This window comes from Rhinatrema bivittatum, chromosome 11 (assembly GCF_901001135.1).
Source record: "Rhinatrema bivittatum chromosome 11, aRhiBiv1.1, whole genome shotgun sequence".
NCBI lineage: Eukaryota > Metazoa > Chordata > Amphibia > Gymnophiona > Rhinatrematidae > Rhinatrema > Rhinatrema bivittatum.
The window spans coordinates 49945630-49964877 of record NC_042625.1 but is presented as its reverse complement, the minus strand read 5'-3'; the positions used below and the strand labels follow the sequence as shown (position 1 = coordinate 49964877).

The 19248-nt window shown below is 44.6% G+C and overlaps 1 protein-coding gene across 1 annotated transcript in view; it reads right to left on the bottom strand.

The window, feature by feature from the left end:
- CLTCL1 (clathrin heavy chain like 1) overlaps window positions 1-18939 on the bottom strand; it is a 118888-nt gene extending 99949 nt beyond the window's left edge. The window contains 3 exon segments of the mRNA XM_029619101.1: window positions 6047-6049; window positions 6824-7031; window positions 18763-18939. Of these exon segments, the coding sequence (XP_029474961.1) occupies window positions 6047-6049; window positions 6824-7031; window positions 18763-18804 (253 nt within the window). The 5' untranslated portion in view covers window positions 18805-18939.
- Between the last annotated feature and the right edge of the window lie 309 nt (window positions 18940-19248).

Genomic DNA, 19248 nt, shown 5'->3' with positions numbered 1-19248 from the left:
TTGGCAAAAAGTATGTAAAGACTTCCAAGCAGATGCCTTGTAAATCTCTTGTGGTGAAACCAGTAGGCAGTCTGCCCAGGAGGCCGCTTGAGAAAGGGAAGAATGAGCTCTTAATCCCTCCGGGACAGGTTGACCATGAGAGATATACGCAGAACCAATAGCCTCTTTCAACCAACGCACTACAGTGGCCTTTTGACACTTTTTGACCCTTTTTTTACCACTCCATAAGACAAAAAGGTGATACGATAGCCTGAAATTGTTAGTGACTGCTAGATACTTCAACAAGGCCCTTCTAACATCAAGACGTCTCAGTCCCTTGTATCAATCTCCAGACTTGCAAAAGACGAAAGCTCCACTGACTGACTTAACTGGAACATTGAAACTACCTTTGGCAGAAAAGACGGAACAGTCCCGAGTGAAACTCCGCAAAAAAGGTTCCCTGCATGACAGGACTTGAAGTTATGGCTGGCTGAACAAATCACTACCACGAAAACCACCTTCAAAGTCAGATCTTTTATGGTGGCCCTCTTAAGAGGCTCAAACAGCGCCTCACACATGCCTCGGACTGAATTAAGACTCCAAAAATGGCATACCTTACGAACAGGGGGGAGGGGGCAGGCAAATAATTTGCCCCGCAAAGAAAATGCATCACATCCGGATGCACAGCCAGAGTCGCTCCATGAATCTTGCCCCACAAGCAGCACAAAGCCGACACTTGCACTCTCAAGGCACTAAAGGATAAACCTTTTGTTAGGTCTCTTTGTAAAAAGGCCAGAATCTGCAACACCAATGCTCACCGAGGAATAACCCACTGCTCCATACATCTATTTTCCTTACAACCTTGTCCACCATGTGGCCAAGGGAGCACCAGGGCATTGACCCCCTCCACTCCATGCTCTTTTCTGCATCTGAAGAAATGCAGCACCTTGGCATTCCTCTGAGCTGCCATCAGATCCCCATCTGCGAGAAATGAGGGTCATTGCATCCTCTGAAAGCTCCCATTCTCCGGGATCCAACCGTTGTCGGTTGATAAAATCTGTCGGACCCCACTACGTGCGATGCTGCTATCAAGGCCTTATGCTGCTCCAGCCAGGATATCAACATCTCCACTTCCAGAGCAACTGGCACACTCTTGGTTCCTTCCTGACAATTGATGTAGGCCACTGTTGTCGCATTGTCAGACAGGACTGACTGCCTGGTTGTGCAGAAGGGGAAGAAACCTCTCTAGAACCAACTGCACCGCCCTTATCTCTAGACAACTGATGAACCAAGTTGCTTCCTCTGCTGACCACTGGCCCTGTACCATTAGCCCCCCAAATGGTGAGACTGGTGTTGGTAGTCACTACCATCCATTAAGGAACCTTGAGGACCACCCCGTGCCCTAAATCATCCTGGCCAAGCCACCAGCCAAGACTGGGCCTGGCAAATTCTGTAAGCAGCAGTGGGAGATAAAACTGCTCTGACATTGGATCCAATCGGGATAGCAACGCTTTTTGAAGAGGTTTCATATGACCAAACGCCCACAGGACAAGCTCCAATGCTGAGGCCATGGAACCAAGGACCTGCAAGTAATCCCAGACCCTGGGCACTCAGGTGTTCAACAGGTTCCAAACCTGTGCCTGCAGCTTGACGATCCACTCCCCCGTGAGAAAGACCCTGCCCACACGCATGCACCCAAGAACTCCAGAACCTGGAAATGAAAAAGTTGGCTATTGGCCATGTTCACGACCCAGTCCCAAGGATCTCAAGCAGTGCAAGACCACTTCCATCGCCTGTCTGCAAAGTCCTCCAATATGGATGAACCAGCACCCCCTCCATTCTGAGGGCTGCCGTTACCACTACCATCACTTTGGTGAAAGTCCTCAAAGCAATGACTAGACCGAACGGAAGAGTGCAAAACTGAAAATGTTTTCTGAGGATCATGAATCTGAGGTATCTCTGGTGATCCTGGCAGATACCAATGTGCAGATACACTTCCGCCAGATCCAGGGAAGCCAAAAACTCCCCGCTGCGCACCACCACTATGACAGACCTGAGAGACTCCATCTGGAAATGTAGAATTTTGAGAGCCACGTTCACCTACAAGTCCAGAATTGGACGGAAGATTCCTTCTTTCTTTGGCACCACAAAATAAATGGAATAACGTCCCATCCCCTGCTCCTCCCAAGGGATGGGAACAATGACCCCCAGCATTCTCAGTCTTTGGATGGTCTCCTAAGCTATCAGCTTCTTCACTGGAGAAATGCAGGGAGATACCATGAATAGGTTTCTTAGAGGCTGAGCAAATTCTAAACGCATAGCCTCGATCACACTCAGAACCTACTGGTCCAACATGATCTTGACCCACTCCTCGTAAAAAAAAATAAATATATATATATATATATATATATATATATATATACACACCGACCCCTGATGACTGTGACAGAGGAGTGGGTTGGCCTCACCTCATTGTATGGATTTGGCTCCACTAGGCCCTTGGCCAGAACCATCTCTGTTCGCTCTGCATCCGCAAAAGGACTGAGACCTCCCTGAGGTTCGTCTCTGGCCTGCACCCAGAGCCCTGTTCTGATGGAAACGCCTTTGGCCCTGAAAGCCAGAGTGAACCGGTAGGAAACCTTTGGTGCTCTCAGGCTTGTCTTCCGGTAGTTTGTGCACCTTATCACCAAGCTGCTTTAATCAGCTGTTCCAAGTCTTCTCAAAAAAGAGCTTGCCCTTAAAGGGGAGCGCACTAAGCTGTGCCTTCGATAAAACATCCGCTGACCATTTTCACAACGACAAGAGTCTCCTAGCCGAGACGCCATCATCCCAGAAGAGATATGAAGCAGCTCATATAAGCTGTTGGCCCCATAAACCACCGCTGCATCTATTCATTCTGCCTGCTGTGGTTCAGATTTCTGGCACTCTGCAACTGCTATACCCACCTCAGGCTTCCTCGAAGCATAAAACTGCTGTGCACTGCAGCTTGGATGCCCAAAGCAGAAACCTCAAAAATCTTGAAGTGCACCTCGAGTTTCCTATCCTGGAGATCCTTCAGAGCCACTGCGCCGGTGGTTCTCTTTGTGACCGCTGACACGGAAGCATCCACCTTTGGCACCCTCAAGAGTTCCTGAGTCTCCTCAAGCAAGGGATAAAGCTTGTCCATAGCACTACTAACTTTAAGACCTGTCTCAGGAGTATCCCACTTCCTGTTCAATTTCTTAACCATCCTATGGAAAGGAAAAGTCCTGGCCGGTTCCCGTAAACCTGCCATGATAGTCTGTATCCTGGTATGGCTCCTCCTGTGGCACCACTATTCCTAACTCTGCCAGGACATGCGGGATCATAGGGCCCAGCTCTTCTCACTGAAATAGGCAAACAACCTTTGGATCGCCCCCTTCCATGGAAGGAATCTTCCCAGGCTCCTCCTCTTGAGCCTGACCACTGAAAGAGGGGGGGGGGGGCGCACCGGGAAGACCATCCTCCGAGGGCACCCCATGGTCAGACTCCTGTGAGGAAAGGTCCTTTGTGGTACCCTGCACCGCTGGACCTCTGAATTTCCAGATCTTCATGCCCCCGGTGTCTCTGACCACATGGGCACCTTTCTAGGTGGTTCCTTAGTAAGCCTATGCCTGGGGGAGCAACTTCTCTTGGACTTAATGGCCAGATATTAAAACACAAAACTTGGGGGGGGGGGGGGGGGGGGGGAAGACGGGACAGGGGACGACCAAGAAGGATCCCCAAAATCCCCCTCCAGGGGATCAGGATCTTCCCCCAACTGCTCCTCTAGGGCCTCAAATGTGCTGGCAACAGCACTAGCGGGAGATCCACTCCCCCTGCCACTCTCTCCTCAGCAGCCTTAAGTTTTCAAGATGGCTGCCATTCTCGCCCTTAGTGGGAGTGGATCAGCCATCTGCCAGGGCCACGCTACTTGATCGATGCTGCTACAGCATCCCACAAAGAACCCTCCCTGCCGGAGGGTCAGCAGGAGCATTGGCTGGCCCTGGAGAGTTGTGAAGATTGCTCCCCACAGGCAGAGGTGCGGCAAGCGCCAACAGCAGCAAGTGGGATCAGGAACCGGGAGCCGCAATAATGATCCAGCCTGAGCGCCCTGCCTCCGGCCACCTCCAGCAACCGGGCAAGCAGCCAAAAAACAACCACCGCTTCCCTGTCCCTTTTATTTTTTTAAACTCTGGTACAGATCCGCAGGTTTTGCACCACCTTCATCTACTGGAGACAGAAAAATACTGAAGAGATGCAGGTGGCATACCGGGTTAAGTGGCGGTTCCTATGAAACTGTCTCCATCTGCTGGAATGGAGGCAATACCCAGGAGTCTGGTCTGATCTGAGTACGTACAGCAAAAGATGAAGTTAAATCTGGAAACCAACTTAATACAATAACCATAGTCCTCGAGCTGAGGCAGAACTGCAACTCATCAGCGCCTACACATCAAAGCTCAGGTTATGGAACAGCAGGCATTAGCCAACGGGGTACATACAAGATGGACCATGCTGCTAATAAGAGGATTCTGTGTGCGATTTCCTGGGTGCCACGGTAGATAAGTCTGCCGACAGGAATGGATCAGACAACATGTTAGTGCTTAATTCCAGCATCTGACAAGCAGCATTGAATCAGTAATATAATGGCATGCAGCCCACCTTATTAGCCATCTCTCAGGGCATCTCTGTTCCAGGTAATTGTACAAATGGATTTCTACTTCCGATTGGATTTTTCTTTTAAACAAATGAGGGCCTTTTCTTTCCACTGGGAGTTTTTACTTTGGTGATGTGGAACGGGTCCCCACCATTCTAAGATACTGGTGCTTGTTTCTCTCCCCAAATCTACAAATCCCTATTACGGACACTCTGCAGGAATGAATACTCTCTGGCTGGAAGGAAGAATGGCCAAGAGATCATATTTTCGACAAGGACCATAAAGGCTGGAGCTGGGAGCAAAACCAAGCCCTGAAGAGAGAGCACTCATCGAGAACTGAAACAACTCACATCCTATAAATAAAAAAACTCAATGGAAGGACAAGAGTACAGAACCCTCCACTAAATGAACTGAGAACTTTATAAGGGGGCAGAAAATCTCCAGCAGCTGGGAAAGTTCACACAGCACTGTATTTATTCCTTATGGGGGGCCTGTACCCACCTCCCTACCTGAGCTGTACCCTGCACACTTTTGTAATGGGTAGCTACGATTATACCTGAGCTGATGAGAGCATGTATCTGAGCTAACCACACCATTTAAAATTAGCATTCAAAAGCCTTTTAATTGCTTTGGTCACTTTCCCTTTCGTGTTTTAAGTCCCATCCATTCACATCTTTGCCCCATGCATGAAGAGAGTCACCAGATGGCTCATAACTCAGCCACTCTCAGTTTTAGTCTCCCATTCCATTTTACATGCAAAGCTTATAATTATAATTTCTGTGAAAGAAAATCAGGGCTGAAGTATTCACTCCTAGTAGAGAGGGAGCAGTCCTACAGCCATCCTGGGATAAGCGCAGCAGTGAGCGCCACGCAGATACTTCACTGTTCAGAGCTGGATTTTCACCACTTGGAAGGAGGATAGTCAAGTCCATGAAAACACTCAGGACACATGAAGACAGTTGCATGGGCCCTCTCATAGAAGCAGCACAGCAATTTCTATCTTTTTGCATGAAGAATCAGACACTACGTAACCACAAATTACTGCAGAACTACTTGAGTGTCATGGATATAAATTTGCTGGTTTTGCCAGTGAAAATGTGTTGATAGCACATAATTCGAGCTCCATTTCATTAACTCGAGTAAGTGCAAATTAAGTTACCTCCCTTGTTGGTACCTTACAGTACACCAACTCACTTTCATGAAATCGTTAATTCTACAGACCATTAATAGATGGACATGAGAGAAATCTCTAAAGATCATGTCCCCTTCTCATTCTACCAAACTGTAAGATACTCTAATAGTTAAACACTAAACATACATATGAATTTGTAAAAATGCCTTTCGCTACTTGTATGAGATTGGACAGTATGGTGATGTTTCCACAGATGAGGAGAAAGGAGAAAAGGAACTCACCGTCTGCTTAGGACAAGACAGCAGGAGGAAAAGGAGAGAGAGAGAGAGAGAGAGAGGTTGAGAGACCCAGCAGAGAACAAGACAAGGAAAAGCAGTTACAATACAAATACCAATGTGCTCAGTTCTATCTCTTGTTTCCAGTTCATTTCTTAGGAGATATTTAAGCTCCTGTGACTTTTCCACACCTACTCTTGCAAATCTGTAACACTCAGAGGGGAGCTCCTAACCAGAAGATGGAGACCATGACATGCCTCAGTTTCTTATACGAGAGAAACAACTATTTCTACAGCACCACCAGATTCCATGTGCAATTCGCTCAGCCATAAACTGGATGCAATATTTCTGTGCTTTGAGTAAAGCAAGCATTTATTAATGCTGTACCTCATCCAGAGCACTTAGATGAAATTAAATATATAGCATGATATGTTCTGCTTTCCCTTGGTTCTGAATTTTACACATCTATAGATATGCTGAAAAAGATGTCAGTACCTCTTCCCTGCTCTAAGCATCTCCCACAGCACAGCATGCGTGTAATGTATTCAAGGAAGTCACAAGAAGGCTTTATTACAGCAAATGCAGTTGCAGGGAGCCTAAAGGACAAGAGCATTACAAAAGGCAGTGTATTCTCTACTGTGCTACTCAATGTCCCAACTGTAAAAATATTCAGGAAAGGTGGAATGAATTAAGACTCTCGGGAGGTAGCATACTGCTTCTCTAAAACAAGTGGTGCCCTGGGCTGTAGCAGACCTCCTGGTACCTCACCTGCAGCTGGCTTACCTTTTAGGGCGATGACCTTGGAAGCTGGATTCATGATGGCACTCTCAGCGGAAATGGGCCGCCGGATGGGGCTGGTGGGTTCACTCATGTCAATGATGACTACCTGGGCCTGCTCCCCAACTTTCTCTCGAATACAGATGAATTTATCTGATTCCATAGTGAGGGTGCTGAACCCAATGTTTGCTGGATTAATCCCTAGGGTTTGCAGCTATTGAAAGGAGAAGGGGAAAAATGAGGAAAATTGATAGGCACCAATTGTAAGGAAATTTGTTACACTAGAACCATCAGCATTCTATAACCCACATATCATAGCTGTACTGCCCAATTATTTTGTCTGATACTACCGGAATTAACATACTGCTCACCCAAGGCAGAGGTTCCTCATCTTAGCTTATTTTGCAGGATTTCTTTACAGCACCAATGTGTACAGAAATTCCTTTGCGCAAATCTGTATCACTTTCTGCCATCCCAAATGCCAATGGCAGTTGTGAGCACACTTAACACTTTTTTTTTTTTTTTTTTTTTTTTTTAAATCTTCACATTATTCTCAGATTAAAGCCTTTTGGGGAAAATCTTACTTATGCCCTAGTGTCAGCTCGTACAGAATCAGATTGTAATTCCTTTTATCTGGATTCCTGAAGTATCAATGAGAAGAGTGCAACTGTTACAAATACGGCAGCGGATCATCTTTGGTGTTTCTAGATAGGAACAGGTTACACTTTCATTCCAAGAACGCCACTGGTTACACCTCCATAGTTCCGAACTGTTTTTAAGATTGTCTGACCTGTCAAGCCCTTTCCATGGTGCACCTATAGACCAACATCTCAATTTAAACTGCTAAAATTCCCATCCCCTCAGGAAATAGGATTGGAGAGTACTGGACTGATTTCTTTCCAATACTAGGCGTTACTTTTGTGGAACTCCCTACCTATGGATTTGCGGGCAGAAAAAAAAAAGATTTAAAATTTAGGAATTGATGAAAGCGTGCTTTATCAGAGATTAACTACTTGAGAATTAAGGAATTTTAACTGTTTTTAAACACTTGATTGAATTGTAGTTATTACTGTATTTGATGTATGTTTTTACCTTTTGAGTTAGTAAATATTTGTTACAATTATTTTTATGTTTACTGTACATCATATTTATCCAAATAGTGCTTATTTACCAGTGTAAGAGGTAGCAAAAAATGCTATAGACTGCCTGCGGTCAGCTCTCTCAGATCCTCATTAGTTTTTTCCACTTTCCGAATACTCTGGAGAAAGATCACACTACATGCCTTTTCCTCCTCTTGGCAGACTCCATGAACAGGCGGCATTCCAGCTATTATGCTAAAGGATACCGAAGTACTGTTTAAACAAAAGGCTTCTATGTATATAGCACTACATTACCACCATCATAGGACTGTAACAGTCCTTACATGTAGAATTAAGTCTAGGACTACAGGTAATGGAATAGAAGAGGCCTGGATTCTTCCCCGCCGTATGGATATAAGCAGACAGTGTGTGGTCATCACAGCCTGGTAATGAAGAGTATAAACCGAACGTGCAATGCATTACCCTGCATGGAGAGCTGAAATTCCACCCTGGCTTGTGCATTCAAATATACCCCCTCACCATGTAAGGATCCGGGCTTCCATGTGAGATTGATCTTTTTTTCCTGTGGGAAGACCCACCACTGTGGGGGTCTATAGAAAAATAGAAATGATGGCAGAAAAGGAACAAATGGTCCATTCAGTCTACCCAGCAAGCTCACGGTAGCATCTGCCGCACTGTGGTTTCCCCCCATTGCTTAACCGATTCCCATTCTGTAATAATCGGGGCCCTCATTGGTTGCTGTTTGAATCCAATGTGCTGCATCCCCCTCCCCCGCAAGCATCTCCCTCCCAGAAACCATATGTAGCTCTGATGAGGATTTTATGCTCCGAAAGTTTCCAGGCTGCAAAGCTCAACAACTATAGAGCCAGTGAAGGAAAAGAATCTTTCAGCTCCCTGCAATGCCCACTAGGTGGCACCTGCAGACTGAGGGGCTCCAGTCCTGTCAGCTGGTGAGAAGACAGGCGTTCATGTTGGTCACACAAAAGCCTATTTCACAAGAAAATTACTCACTTATTCCTTTGCATGCCCTACATCATAGCAATGTTGTAAGCTACTGCATGCACTACACATTAGTCACCTTCATAGCTAGCTAAAGGTCCTCTTTTGATGAGGAAGCCTCCAGTTATTTGTACGTTTTCTTTTACTATATAAAATGCCAAATTAAACTAGTTTATGGCATGTTGATAATCAAGCAGGAAAGTGCAGCTCGATAATCAGATTAACCTTGCGCTCTTGCCCCATAAATGAAGGATCAACACACCCTGAATCCATTAGAGGCTCTGGACCAAGACCTCAAGAGGCAAGCAAACAAGAAGTGAGCTTCTTAAATCAGGGACCACTGTTTATATATATAAACAAACTTTAACCCCTTGTAATATGTTTACAGTGCTCTTGAGATTCCCAACAATTACTGCTGATTGGGGAGGATTTGAAGGGCTGTGGGTGTGCGCACACACACACCACCTAATGTGCTAAAAATGTATACGGTTCTATTGTTTATCTGTAATATGTTGTTTACCTGTAAACCGGAGTGAAGGCAGCTTGCTATACTTCGGTATATAAAAATCACCGAATAAATAAATAAATGCATCTGTGAATAAGGAGCATAACCACTGCACATTAATTTTTTGTCAAATGCTTCCAAATCTTTTGAGCTGCATGTCCAAGCCCTCTGAAAGATACCTCGCATCCGCCTTCAAACTAAAGGTAAACTAAAGCCAGAACAGATCTTACCAGCAAGAGACCTAGCGCTTTTCACCAGGGAAAAAAAAAATCTCTGTATTGGCAAGGGAGAACCCACCTGTGCAGCAACTCCACACAAATACAGAGCACAAACTGACAGAGGGGCAGGAAGGAGAACCAGCCAAGCCAAGAAGCAGGAAGATAGTGTGCTGTAATACTCGTGCAGCCGCTAGTGAGAACAGGAGACATGGGAAATTCTGGCAGAAAAGCCATTTAGCAGCAAGGAAAAAAGGGAAACAAACTCTTGGCCCAGCTTTTCATAGAAATATTGACAGTAGTGCATTATTAGCTTATTACTAATGATGGTACTATTTCCTCTGAATCACAGTTTAATGCACTGAGAAATGCCTCAGAGTTCAACAGCAACTCACATTGACCAGGGATTCATGCTGAGGCAAAGTGAAGAGCAGAGCGCATTTCAGTGTCCAGACTTGAATGAAGCATTAAGGATTACTCTGACTCCAAAGCTTATAGAATGGGAAAAGGATAAACAGACAGCATGCAACTAAAATAGTTCCAAAAATACTTTACAGCAGAACCAAATAGGAGCAGTAGAGAAGTTAAATTGGGGCCTGAATATTGTTACCTGGCTGTAGAATGAGTCCTAACTAAGTAAGAATTTCTGTGGGTGAGTAGAGTCATCCTGTGTATTTGCAATGCTAGTAGTTAAGTTATGCAGTGTGGACACTGAGGTGGCTTCTGTGATGTGGAGCCGCCATTTTTCTCAGCAGGAGCTAAGACATTCAAAATTGTTTATTTAAGCATTTTATATACCGTCGTTCCAAAAGAAGATCACAATGGTTTACATTATCAGCATTCATATTCTTGATCAATCACACACTGCATGGCAGCATTCACATTCTAGGTTAACATCACTACAAGTACATATTCTAGTTTATATTAATGCAATGTCCTAGAACTTGTATGATCAGCTATATGATCTAGTCCATATTTATACATTGCTGGTTGACAAATCCCAATACTGATTCTGCTAACATTACACTTTATATTGATCATTACTTTTGTTCGCTCTACTGCTTTTGTCTCTGGTACCGATGTTGGAAATATCGTATTATTTTACATTAGATCATATGCATTTCTAAAGATATGGACTCAACACCTTCAAGCTATACAGAACTATGCAAGCAAAATGAAGTCAACATAATACTCCAACTTTAATGGCCCTGCTCTGGACGCCTATTTCATTTTGAGCTCATTTAAACTCAGTTCTGGATTTTGAGGCCTTGCCCTATGTTGACAGGTCTTTGCAATCTATAGGAAAAAAAGGTCCAGTTTTGTGTGCTGAAACCTATCGACCCTGAACTCTGGAATGACTTACCCAAGGGGTCAAGGATAATGATCGATTTGCTAGCATTTAGGGCAAGAGTGCAGGAAGCTGCGGGCGATAGGGAAGTAAATAAGGAGTGTAAAAGTCGTACTAGGGCTAAGCTGCTTGGAGTGATATGGGAGGAGGAAATATAGAAACATAGAAATGACGGCAGAAGAAGACCAAACGGCCCATCCAGTCTGCCCAGCAAGCTTCACACATTTTTTCTCTCATACTTATCTGTTTCTTTTAGCTCTTGGTTCTATTTCCCTTCCTCCCCCACCATTAATGTAGAGAGCAGTGATGGAGCTGCATCCAAGTGAAATATCTAGCTTGATTAGTTAGGGGGTAGTAGGGGTAGTAACCGCTGCAATAAGCAAGCTGCACCCATGCTTATTTGTTTTAACCCAGACTATGTTATACAGCCCTTATTGGTAGTTTTTCTTCTCCCCTGCCGTTGAAGCAGAGCGCTATGCTGGATATGCATCTAAAGTGAAGTATCAGGCACATTTGGTTTGGGGTAGTAACCGCCGTAACAAGCCAGCTACTCCCCGCTTTGTGAGTGTGAATCCTTTTTTCTTCTCCCCTGCTGTTGAAGCTATGCTGGGTATGCGTGAAGTATCAGTTTTTCTTCTCCCCTGCCGTTGGAGCAGAGAGCTATGCTGGATGTGCATCGAAAGTGAAGTATCAGGCACATTTGGTTTGGGGTAGTAACCGCCGTAACAAGCCAGCTACTCCCGGCTTTGTGAGTGCAAATCCTTTTTTCCACATTTCCTCTTGCTGTTGAAGCTTAGAGTGATGTTGGAGTCACAGTAACCATGTGTATGTTTATTGAATAAGGGTATTGTGTCCAGGCAGTAGCCATCATTCTGGCGAGTCACCCACTCTTCATTGGCGGCCTCTTGACTTTATGGATCCACAGTGTTTATCCCACGCCCCTTTGAAGTCCTTCACAGTTCTGGTCTTCACCACTTCCTCCGGAAGGGCATTCCAGGCATCCACCACCCTCTCCGTGAAGAAATACTTCCTGACATTGGTTCCTTGTGGGCTAAGTTGATATTATGTGCTGTATGAGTTTACTGCAGTTTATATGGAAGAAGAGTGGTGATTTTTTTATTTTATTTTTGTGTTTTGTTCTATTTTACTGCCTGTTGGAAGCTGCGAGCATCATGTATAAAGGAAGTGATATATAACCTGTTAATTAACACAAAATGCCCTCTTTCCCTACTGACGGCATGCTGATACATCAATTTTAGTAGCATATTGAGCCATACATAAGTCGTACTGCTCAGACCTCCTGTGGTTCCCTCATAGCTATGTCTAGTTCTGTGCTCCATCAACTGCTAGAAGTCCCAAAAAAAGCAACACTACCAGTCCTGCTAACCAGAGGAACAGAAATCTGAGCTACGAACCAGGTCCTGGCTTCCCATCTGCCACTACCAGACAATAAACATCCAGTCTGCCCAGCAAGCTTCCCTAGGTGGCAGCTGCCACTCTGAGCAGGGTCTCTGGATTAGCCCTATCTGCTTTTTTAAAGAACATTTTTTGCCTGGGTGAGAGATAGGGTGGGGGGTGCCGTAAGCTCCCTTAGGAGCTCTGCAGTACTAGATTTCCATTGATTCCCCGGCTCGGATTCTAATCTTCTTTGGGAAACTTGGAGCCAGAAGAGTTTCTAAAGCAAGCTCGGTCTGGGGCAAATGCTAATCTTATCTGGCAGTAATGTAAGTGACTGCAGTCTGATCACAATCTAAGGTGCATGCCAAACAGGAGCTGGGCAGTGTTCCCCTACCAACTCTAGTCAAAGTTGCTGCCTTTTCTCGGTGGCAATGTTCTCATCCCAAACACTGGTAATATCCAGGAGCAGCAGATTTCCATCCACGCAATTTCATGGCACTCTGATGCCACTTCATACCTCCACCACAGAGCACTGGCACCGGACTTCTGGCAACAAACTGGCTCTGCTTCAGCGGTAATATGCTTGTGGGTATAAATGCCCTGAAAGCTCAGGATCCAGTCTCCAGCTGTCAAAGCAGTTACACAAAAACTGCACATCAGGCTGGAAAGCTTCCAAAGGAAGCAAGCTATGCGGAAACCAATAACCTGAGGCTACTCTCAGCACAGAGTATCTCCGTGTGCCAGCTTCTACCACAGAGTGTCTGAGCCCGCTCCTAGCATATGTCAGAAGGGTAAAGCATTCCCACGCTCGCCCTGCTCTGCCAGTTGGCGTCATTTGGCACCAGACTTCTGCTGCCGCAAAGCTCTTTCACATGGAAGCTGGCAGTCAAGTTAAACCCACATGATGGAAATCTTCATTCCTTACCTCATTGCTCTGTACATAGCACAGCACTACAAAAGCGATTACTAGAACGGCTCGTACACCATTACAGCTCTCTCTAGAATAATATCTGGACATTGGCTCTGCCCCGACATTGGTACTTTTTGCATATATTTGATGAAAGCAGAAAGAGATAAGAACATAAGATGTGGCATGCTGGGTCAAAGCAAAGACCCATCGAGCCAAGCATCCTGCCTCCAGCAGTGGCCAGGATGGGTCATTAGCAAGTACCCAGCAGATCCAATTCATTTTTGCTTGCTCCCAGGTGCATACAATGGATTTCCCCCAAGTCCACTTGGCTAATGCTTATGAACTGTTCCTCCATAAACAATTAGCTAGGCACAATCATTCGGCAGTAAAATGTTAAAAGCACTTCTGTTGAATGAACATATTAAACACATTTTTAAATCTTTCAGGTACTTGAGTATACTGATGCTCTCTGACCCTATTTTATACAAAATAAAGCATTTTCCATCTTGTTGAGATGATAAAACATAAAACTGCAGTCAACAACCAACCAGGGCATGCTGTCTATCCAATTCTTCCTGTCTACGCTACCAAGGGCATCTCCCAGCTGCCATCCACACTGTGTGACTGAATGTGGGATCTCTCCATATCCAAGACAGTTTGGTTGTACTCCACCCTCTCTGGCTGTTCACTCTTAGTTCCCAGTCTCTTCTATATAGTTTCAGCAGCTTTCATAATTTTGCAGGAAAGGGCAGATGTTCCATGCTCTGTTCAGCTTGCTTTCTGCTGTCCAGACCTCAGACCACACAGCAGGTCAGAAACTCCAAAAGAAAGGGCAGAAATCAGGCAGTTATAAAATTTACATTATAGCAGGTCTACAACTTTGTGCAGGCTGAGATCCGACAGCAGAGAATGCTCCATACATCCTGTGCACACAATCTCTTTCCGAGAAAAAAATCAAGGAGATAGCAGATACTGTTTTTCCTTTACCAAGCAAAGACAAGGTTACTTTCAAGACCACACAAGCTGATTTTTCCTTTTTTATATTTTTCAAGTAACTCTCATAATCTCACTGTAGACAAAGGAACCTATTTCAAACTCTTACAGATTGCCTATCTGATCAAACTGTGGATGCCCAGAGTACAAGAAAAATAAAAAGTTTAAAACCAACAAATACAGAACTATCAGCCTACCATTAAAACCTGAAAGAAAAATTAATAACCTCCAACATACTGATGGCTAAAGCTAAGCTAACAGGCTCCATCAATGTCTGCTGGAAGTCTGATCTAAAGTTGAGGAGTGACTGCAGAAAACTAAGCGGTTAACATTTCATTGTTAACCGCTTAGTGAAAACTCCTTAATCTTCCACCAAAGATGTGGCATTAGAAGAGAGGAGGACACTGAATTGTATGAGTTGTTCTTGCAGATTTCCAGAGCTTTCCTGCCAGCGTATTTAGGAGGCCAATGCTAGAGAATCCGGATATCCTGCATTTCCTGGCATGGATGACAGACCTAGAACCCCAAAGTTGCCAGCTCCTTTTCCCTTTCCAACATTTACTTTCACCTCTATTCTGAAACATTTCAAAGTATGTACAGGATAATCTCACTGGGACAGAGCTAAATATCCCCCCAAGCTATCCCAAACACCATTTTAGTGCATTACAAACAATGTATTAACACAGACTCAGCTTGAGCAAGTCACTTAAAGCCCTGTCCTTAAAATTCCCTTGTAATGTCTTTGGGGCAATGACAGTAACCATAGAAATCATCTTGTACTGTGTAGCAAAATGACATGACTAATTATTGTAATTAATGGAGAATCCAACAAACAATGTGTGAGCTGAAAAAAAGCAGGAGAATTGTAGGCTGTAAGTAAATACTTCTGTCAGTGGTCACTGAAGAAGGGATTGGAGAAGGACTGATAATGGGTTCCTGTGGGAGAGGAGTAGATACCACACTGTTTTTGTTTTGTTAAATATAGGTACAACTGCCACTTCACAGACAGGCTGTACAAGCTGATACAATACACAAATACATCAATGTACAAAGCAACTTATTCTGTACAAGGAATGGAGAGAGAGGAGATCAAATACCATAAGATGCATAGCTCAATAAAACATGGCAGAAAGATACAGAAACAGTCCCAACTGTATTGGGTGCCAAAGAACTTCCAGGTACATCCTGATATGTTGCTGTTCATATTACACACCCTAAACTCCAGAAGGCGGTGCTCTTTGGTACAATGCAAGTATTAAGGGCATTAGAAGTACATTTGAAAGACAGATCATTTCCAACATATCCTGGCTTACAAGTGGGATTCATTCCTGTTATGGTGTGTGCAAAATCTCTGCCATTTGGAGACATCATCCCCAAGAATGTTTTTGTGGAACTAGCAAAAACTGAAACTGGACAAAGCCATGAGGCTGGATACGTTGCAGCCTAGAGATATTAAGGGAGCTGAGAGAGGTTCTGGCAGGTCTGGCACAGGACCTGTTCAATAGATCTTGGAGTGGTCTCAGGAGACTGGAGAAGGGAAGATGTGGTCACTCATCAAAATATCAGAGAGGTTAAAAACCGCAACCCGGTTAACATGACCTCAGTAAGAAAATTGCTGGGAACTCCCCTGAAGTAGCCATCTACAATCAAGGAGACTGCAGGATCTGAGGCAGCGTGTTTTTTGTTTTTTTTAAATCTGAGATCATGTCATAGTAACATAGTAAATGGCAGAAAAACATCTAAATGGCTCATCCAGTCTGCCGGGCAAGGTGTTTAATGTTGGATCAGGTTACCCCTGTGTCTTTTTAGTGTTGTATTGGAGCAGGTTACCCCGGGCCTTTCCTGAAAGCACAATACAATCATTTTAATGTGGCTTTGGGTTGAACTGCTGCACCAAGCATATTATCCAAGTATTTTGTTCCCATCTTCTTGATTGGGTGACTAGACAATGAGATCAAGGGCATGTGCTGAAAGTTGTTTACAGCAAAGATTTTGATATTGTCCTATATAGGAGGCTCGTTAATTAGCTGAGCAGCCCGAGGGTGGGTCCCAAGGTGGTGGGCTGGATTAGAAACTGGTTAGGTGACAAGACAATGTCGGTATATAAAAGAAATAAATAAATAAATAAACAAACAAAGGGCAGAGGTAAATGGAATTCACTCAGAGAAGAGAAAAGCAACTACTGGAGAGCCTTGGCTCTTTTCAGCTTCTTTGTGACAACACTGCAGACAGGTTGGAAGGAAGTTTGCCTCTGCAGATGACACAAAGATTTGCAACATAGTGGGCACTTCTGAGGGAGTAGAATAAATGAGAAGCCATCAAAAAAAAAAGCTTAGGATTGCTTGGCAAAAATGTGTAGTCATGCATTTGAGGAACAGAAATCCAAGGGTGTGTACATGAGAGATTTGCATAGACCAGGAGGTAGACTTTGCCTCCTGGTCTATGCAATGATCATACCCTCAACCACCCTACCATTCTTCCTTGTTAGTCCTGCCCGACCCCCCTGTACCTGGTCGCATGCCATACACTTTCACCTTGTGTCATTTTAAGGCTAACCAAACCCTTTAAGTTGCGTTAGAAGAGTTTTGCATATCAACGTTCATTCTTTTTATATTCCCATATTTTCCTTATCTTGTTGCTAAACTTGGTTTCATTTCGTTGCATTGTTAAAGATATATTTCACTGTAAGAAATAAGTACCCCTCCCACTTATTTCCTTTTCATTATCTGTAAACCGATGTGATATCATTGATCTAATGTCGGTACATAAAAATGTATAAATAAATAATTGTGGGCACTAGTAAAACCTTCTCAAAGAACCCTTACAGGGTGATAATATCCAATGACCTTAAAGTAGTAAAACATTGTTTTAAGGCAATACTCATAGCCAGAGGGATGTTAAGATACATAGGATGCGATACAGCCAGCAGGAAGCATACCTCTGTAAAGCTCTGGAGGCTGTATCTCAGAGAAAGGCTGTTAAAATGGTGTGGGGTCTGCACTAAAAGCTATATGAGAGGAGACTCACGGATCTAAATATGCACACCCTAGAAGAGGGCCAGGCTATAAACAAACAGCAAACTACCTTCAACAGAAAAGGTGTAGTAAAACTAGAGGTCATGACAAAGCTCCAAGGTGGCAAGCGCGGGGGCAACATCAAAAATACTTTTTCACAGAAAGAGTAGTGAATGCCTAGAATGCACTCCTGAAGGAAGCTGTAAAGACTAAAATGGAATGAATTCAAAAAAGCATGGACAGACACAGGAGTCCCCTGGAGGCAAGATAATGAGAATGAAGCATTGGGGTAATCTACACAGAGCAGTAGGTAAAACCCACAACACTGCTTCCAAGAAGGCACTGGAAACCTGCAAGGAGCAAAAGCCAAAAAGCAACACTGGCAATTCAAGTAACTCGCACGGATTGAAGATTACAATCGTAAATAGTAGTGGTATAAATTGAATTGGACTTCCACAAAGTGTGGGGGGACATTCATACATGGACCATGAATAAAACAAACTTTGGAGGTAAGATTTTAATACGGAAGAGCCTACTAGCAGAGATGGTGGAGGCTATCACTGTAACAAATTTTGGGCATGCTTGGGAGGATATGGGGTGGTTGGAAAAGGGTGAGGTCAGTTAAAGGGTGAGGTCAGTTAAAGAATATGGGCAGAGGGAGTTGGTGTTGGGTGTCCTGTGGGAACTCATATATGCTTTTACCCAAGGGCAAGAAAATCCAACAGGCTGACTAGATGGACAATTCTGGTCTTTACCTGCCATCAACTACTCTTATTATATGCCAAAAAGTGTCCTTGATTAGTACAAAACTTTTATAATCTGTATAGAAATCTGTACCAAGGTAGCATGGATGCTGTAAACTACCTCAGTATTATTTGGAAAAGCAGGCTAAAAATTCAATATTTAGGAATTATTAATTAAAATCCAACAATTAGAAATTATTATTAAATAGATCAAAAGTGATAGATAACGACAGGGAAGTAGCTCAGTCAACTACCAACCTAAAGTTCTGTAGGGATACGATTTACAGTTGCATCATCCTCCAAAATATGGAATATAATCACAAGAAAACCCGCCAAATAATACTTAGATTATTGATGAGCAAGCGTTATCAAGGCATTGCATCAAGAGCAGCAAATGTAAGTAATACTCATGGAAAAATACTATTTTACAAAAGAGAACCTCCATCCCATGAAGGAGAATAAAGCAGAGCTTGCGATTCAATCCCCGCCAGTCCTCCTCTTGCTGTGCAGTTAACAGCCATGGTCCAAGGGCTGTCTACAGGGAGGAGGCTTTCCCGAGGCCTGAGCTCCTGCCTTAACCATATTGGCCTCTGAAATGCCCTCACCTGGCTCCATCCCGGCCACCCTCTATCCCCCTCCTACGCAGGAATTGACAACGGGCTTCATGACCCCCCCCCCCGACGGGGGAAACTACGGCAACTCCAACCCCCTTTTCCCTACCTGGAAATGCTCCTGAAACCGAATGGGGAGAATTTGCGCCATGGCTAAGCCGGGACCAGCGTCGGAGACCCTGCTGCACCCTCAGACTAACACAACCGAGGGGAGCTGCGCAGGCGCACTACCATCCCACACGCCGCTAGCCGAAGCGACCGCGCAGGCGCACTGTCACCCCGCTAACCGAGGCAGCTGCGCAGGCGAACTGCCATTCCTCACTCCGCTAGCTAAAGCAGCTGCGCAGGCGCACTTCCTCCTCGCGCTTTGCCGAAGCAGCTGCACTAGCATCGCGCACTCCGCTAGCCGCCTAGGCACTGTCACTTCGCACTCCGCAGCAGCCGCACTACCATCCCGCAGTCCGCTAGCCGCCTAGGCACTGTTACTTCGCACTCCGCTAACCAAAGCAGCCGCACTACCATCTCGCAGTCCACTAGCCCAGAGATATTTTCACAGGCTGATGCAATGGCTCGACGCGCATCCATAACCCCCGAC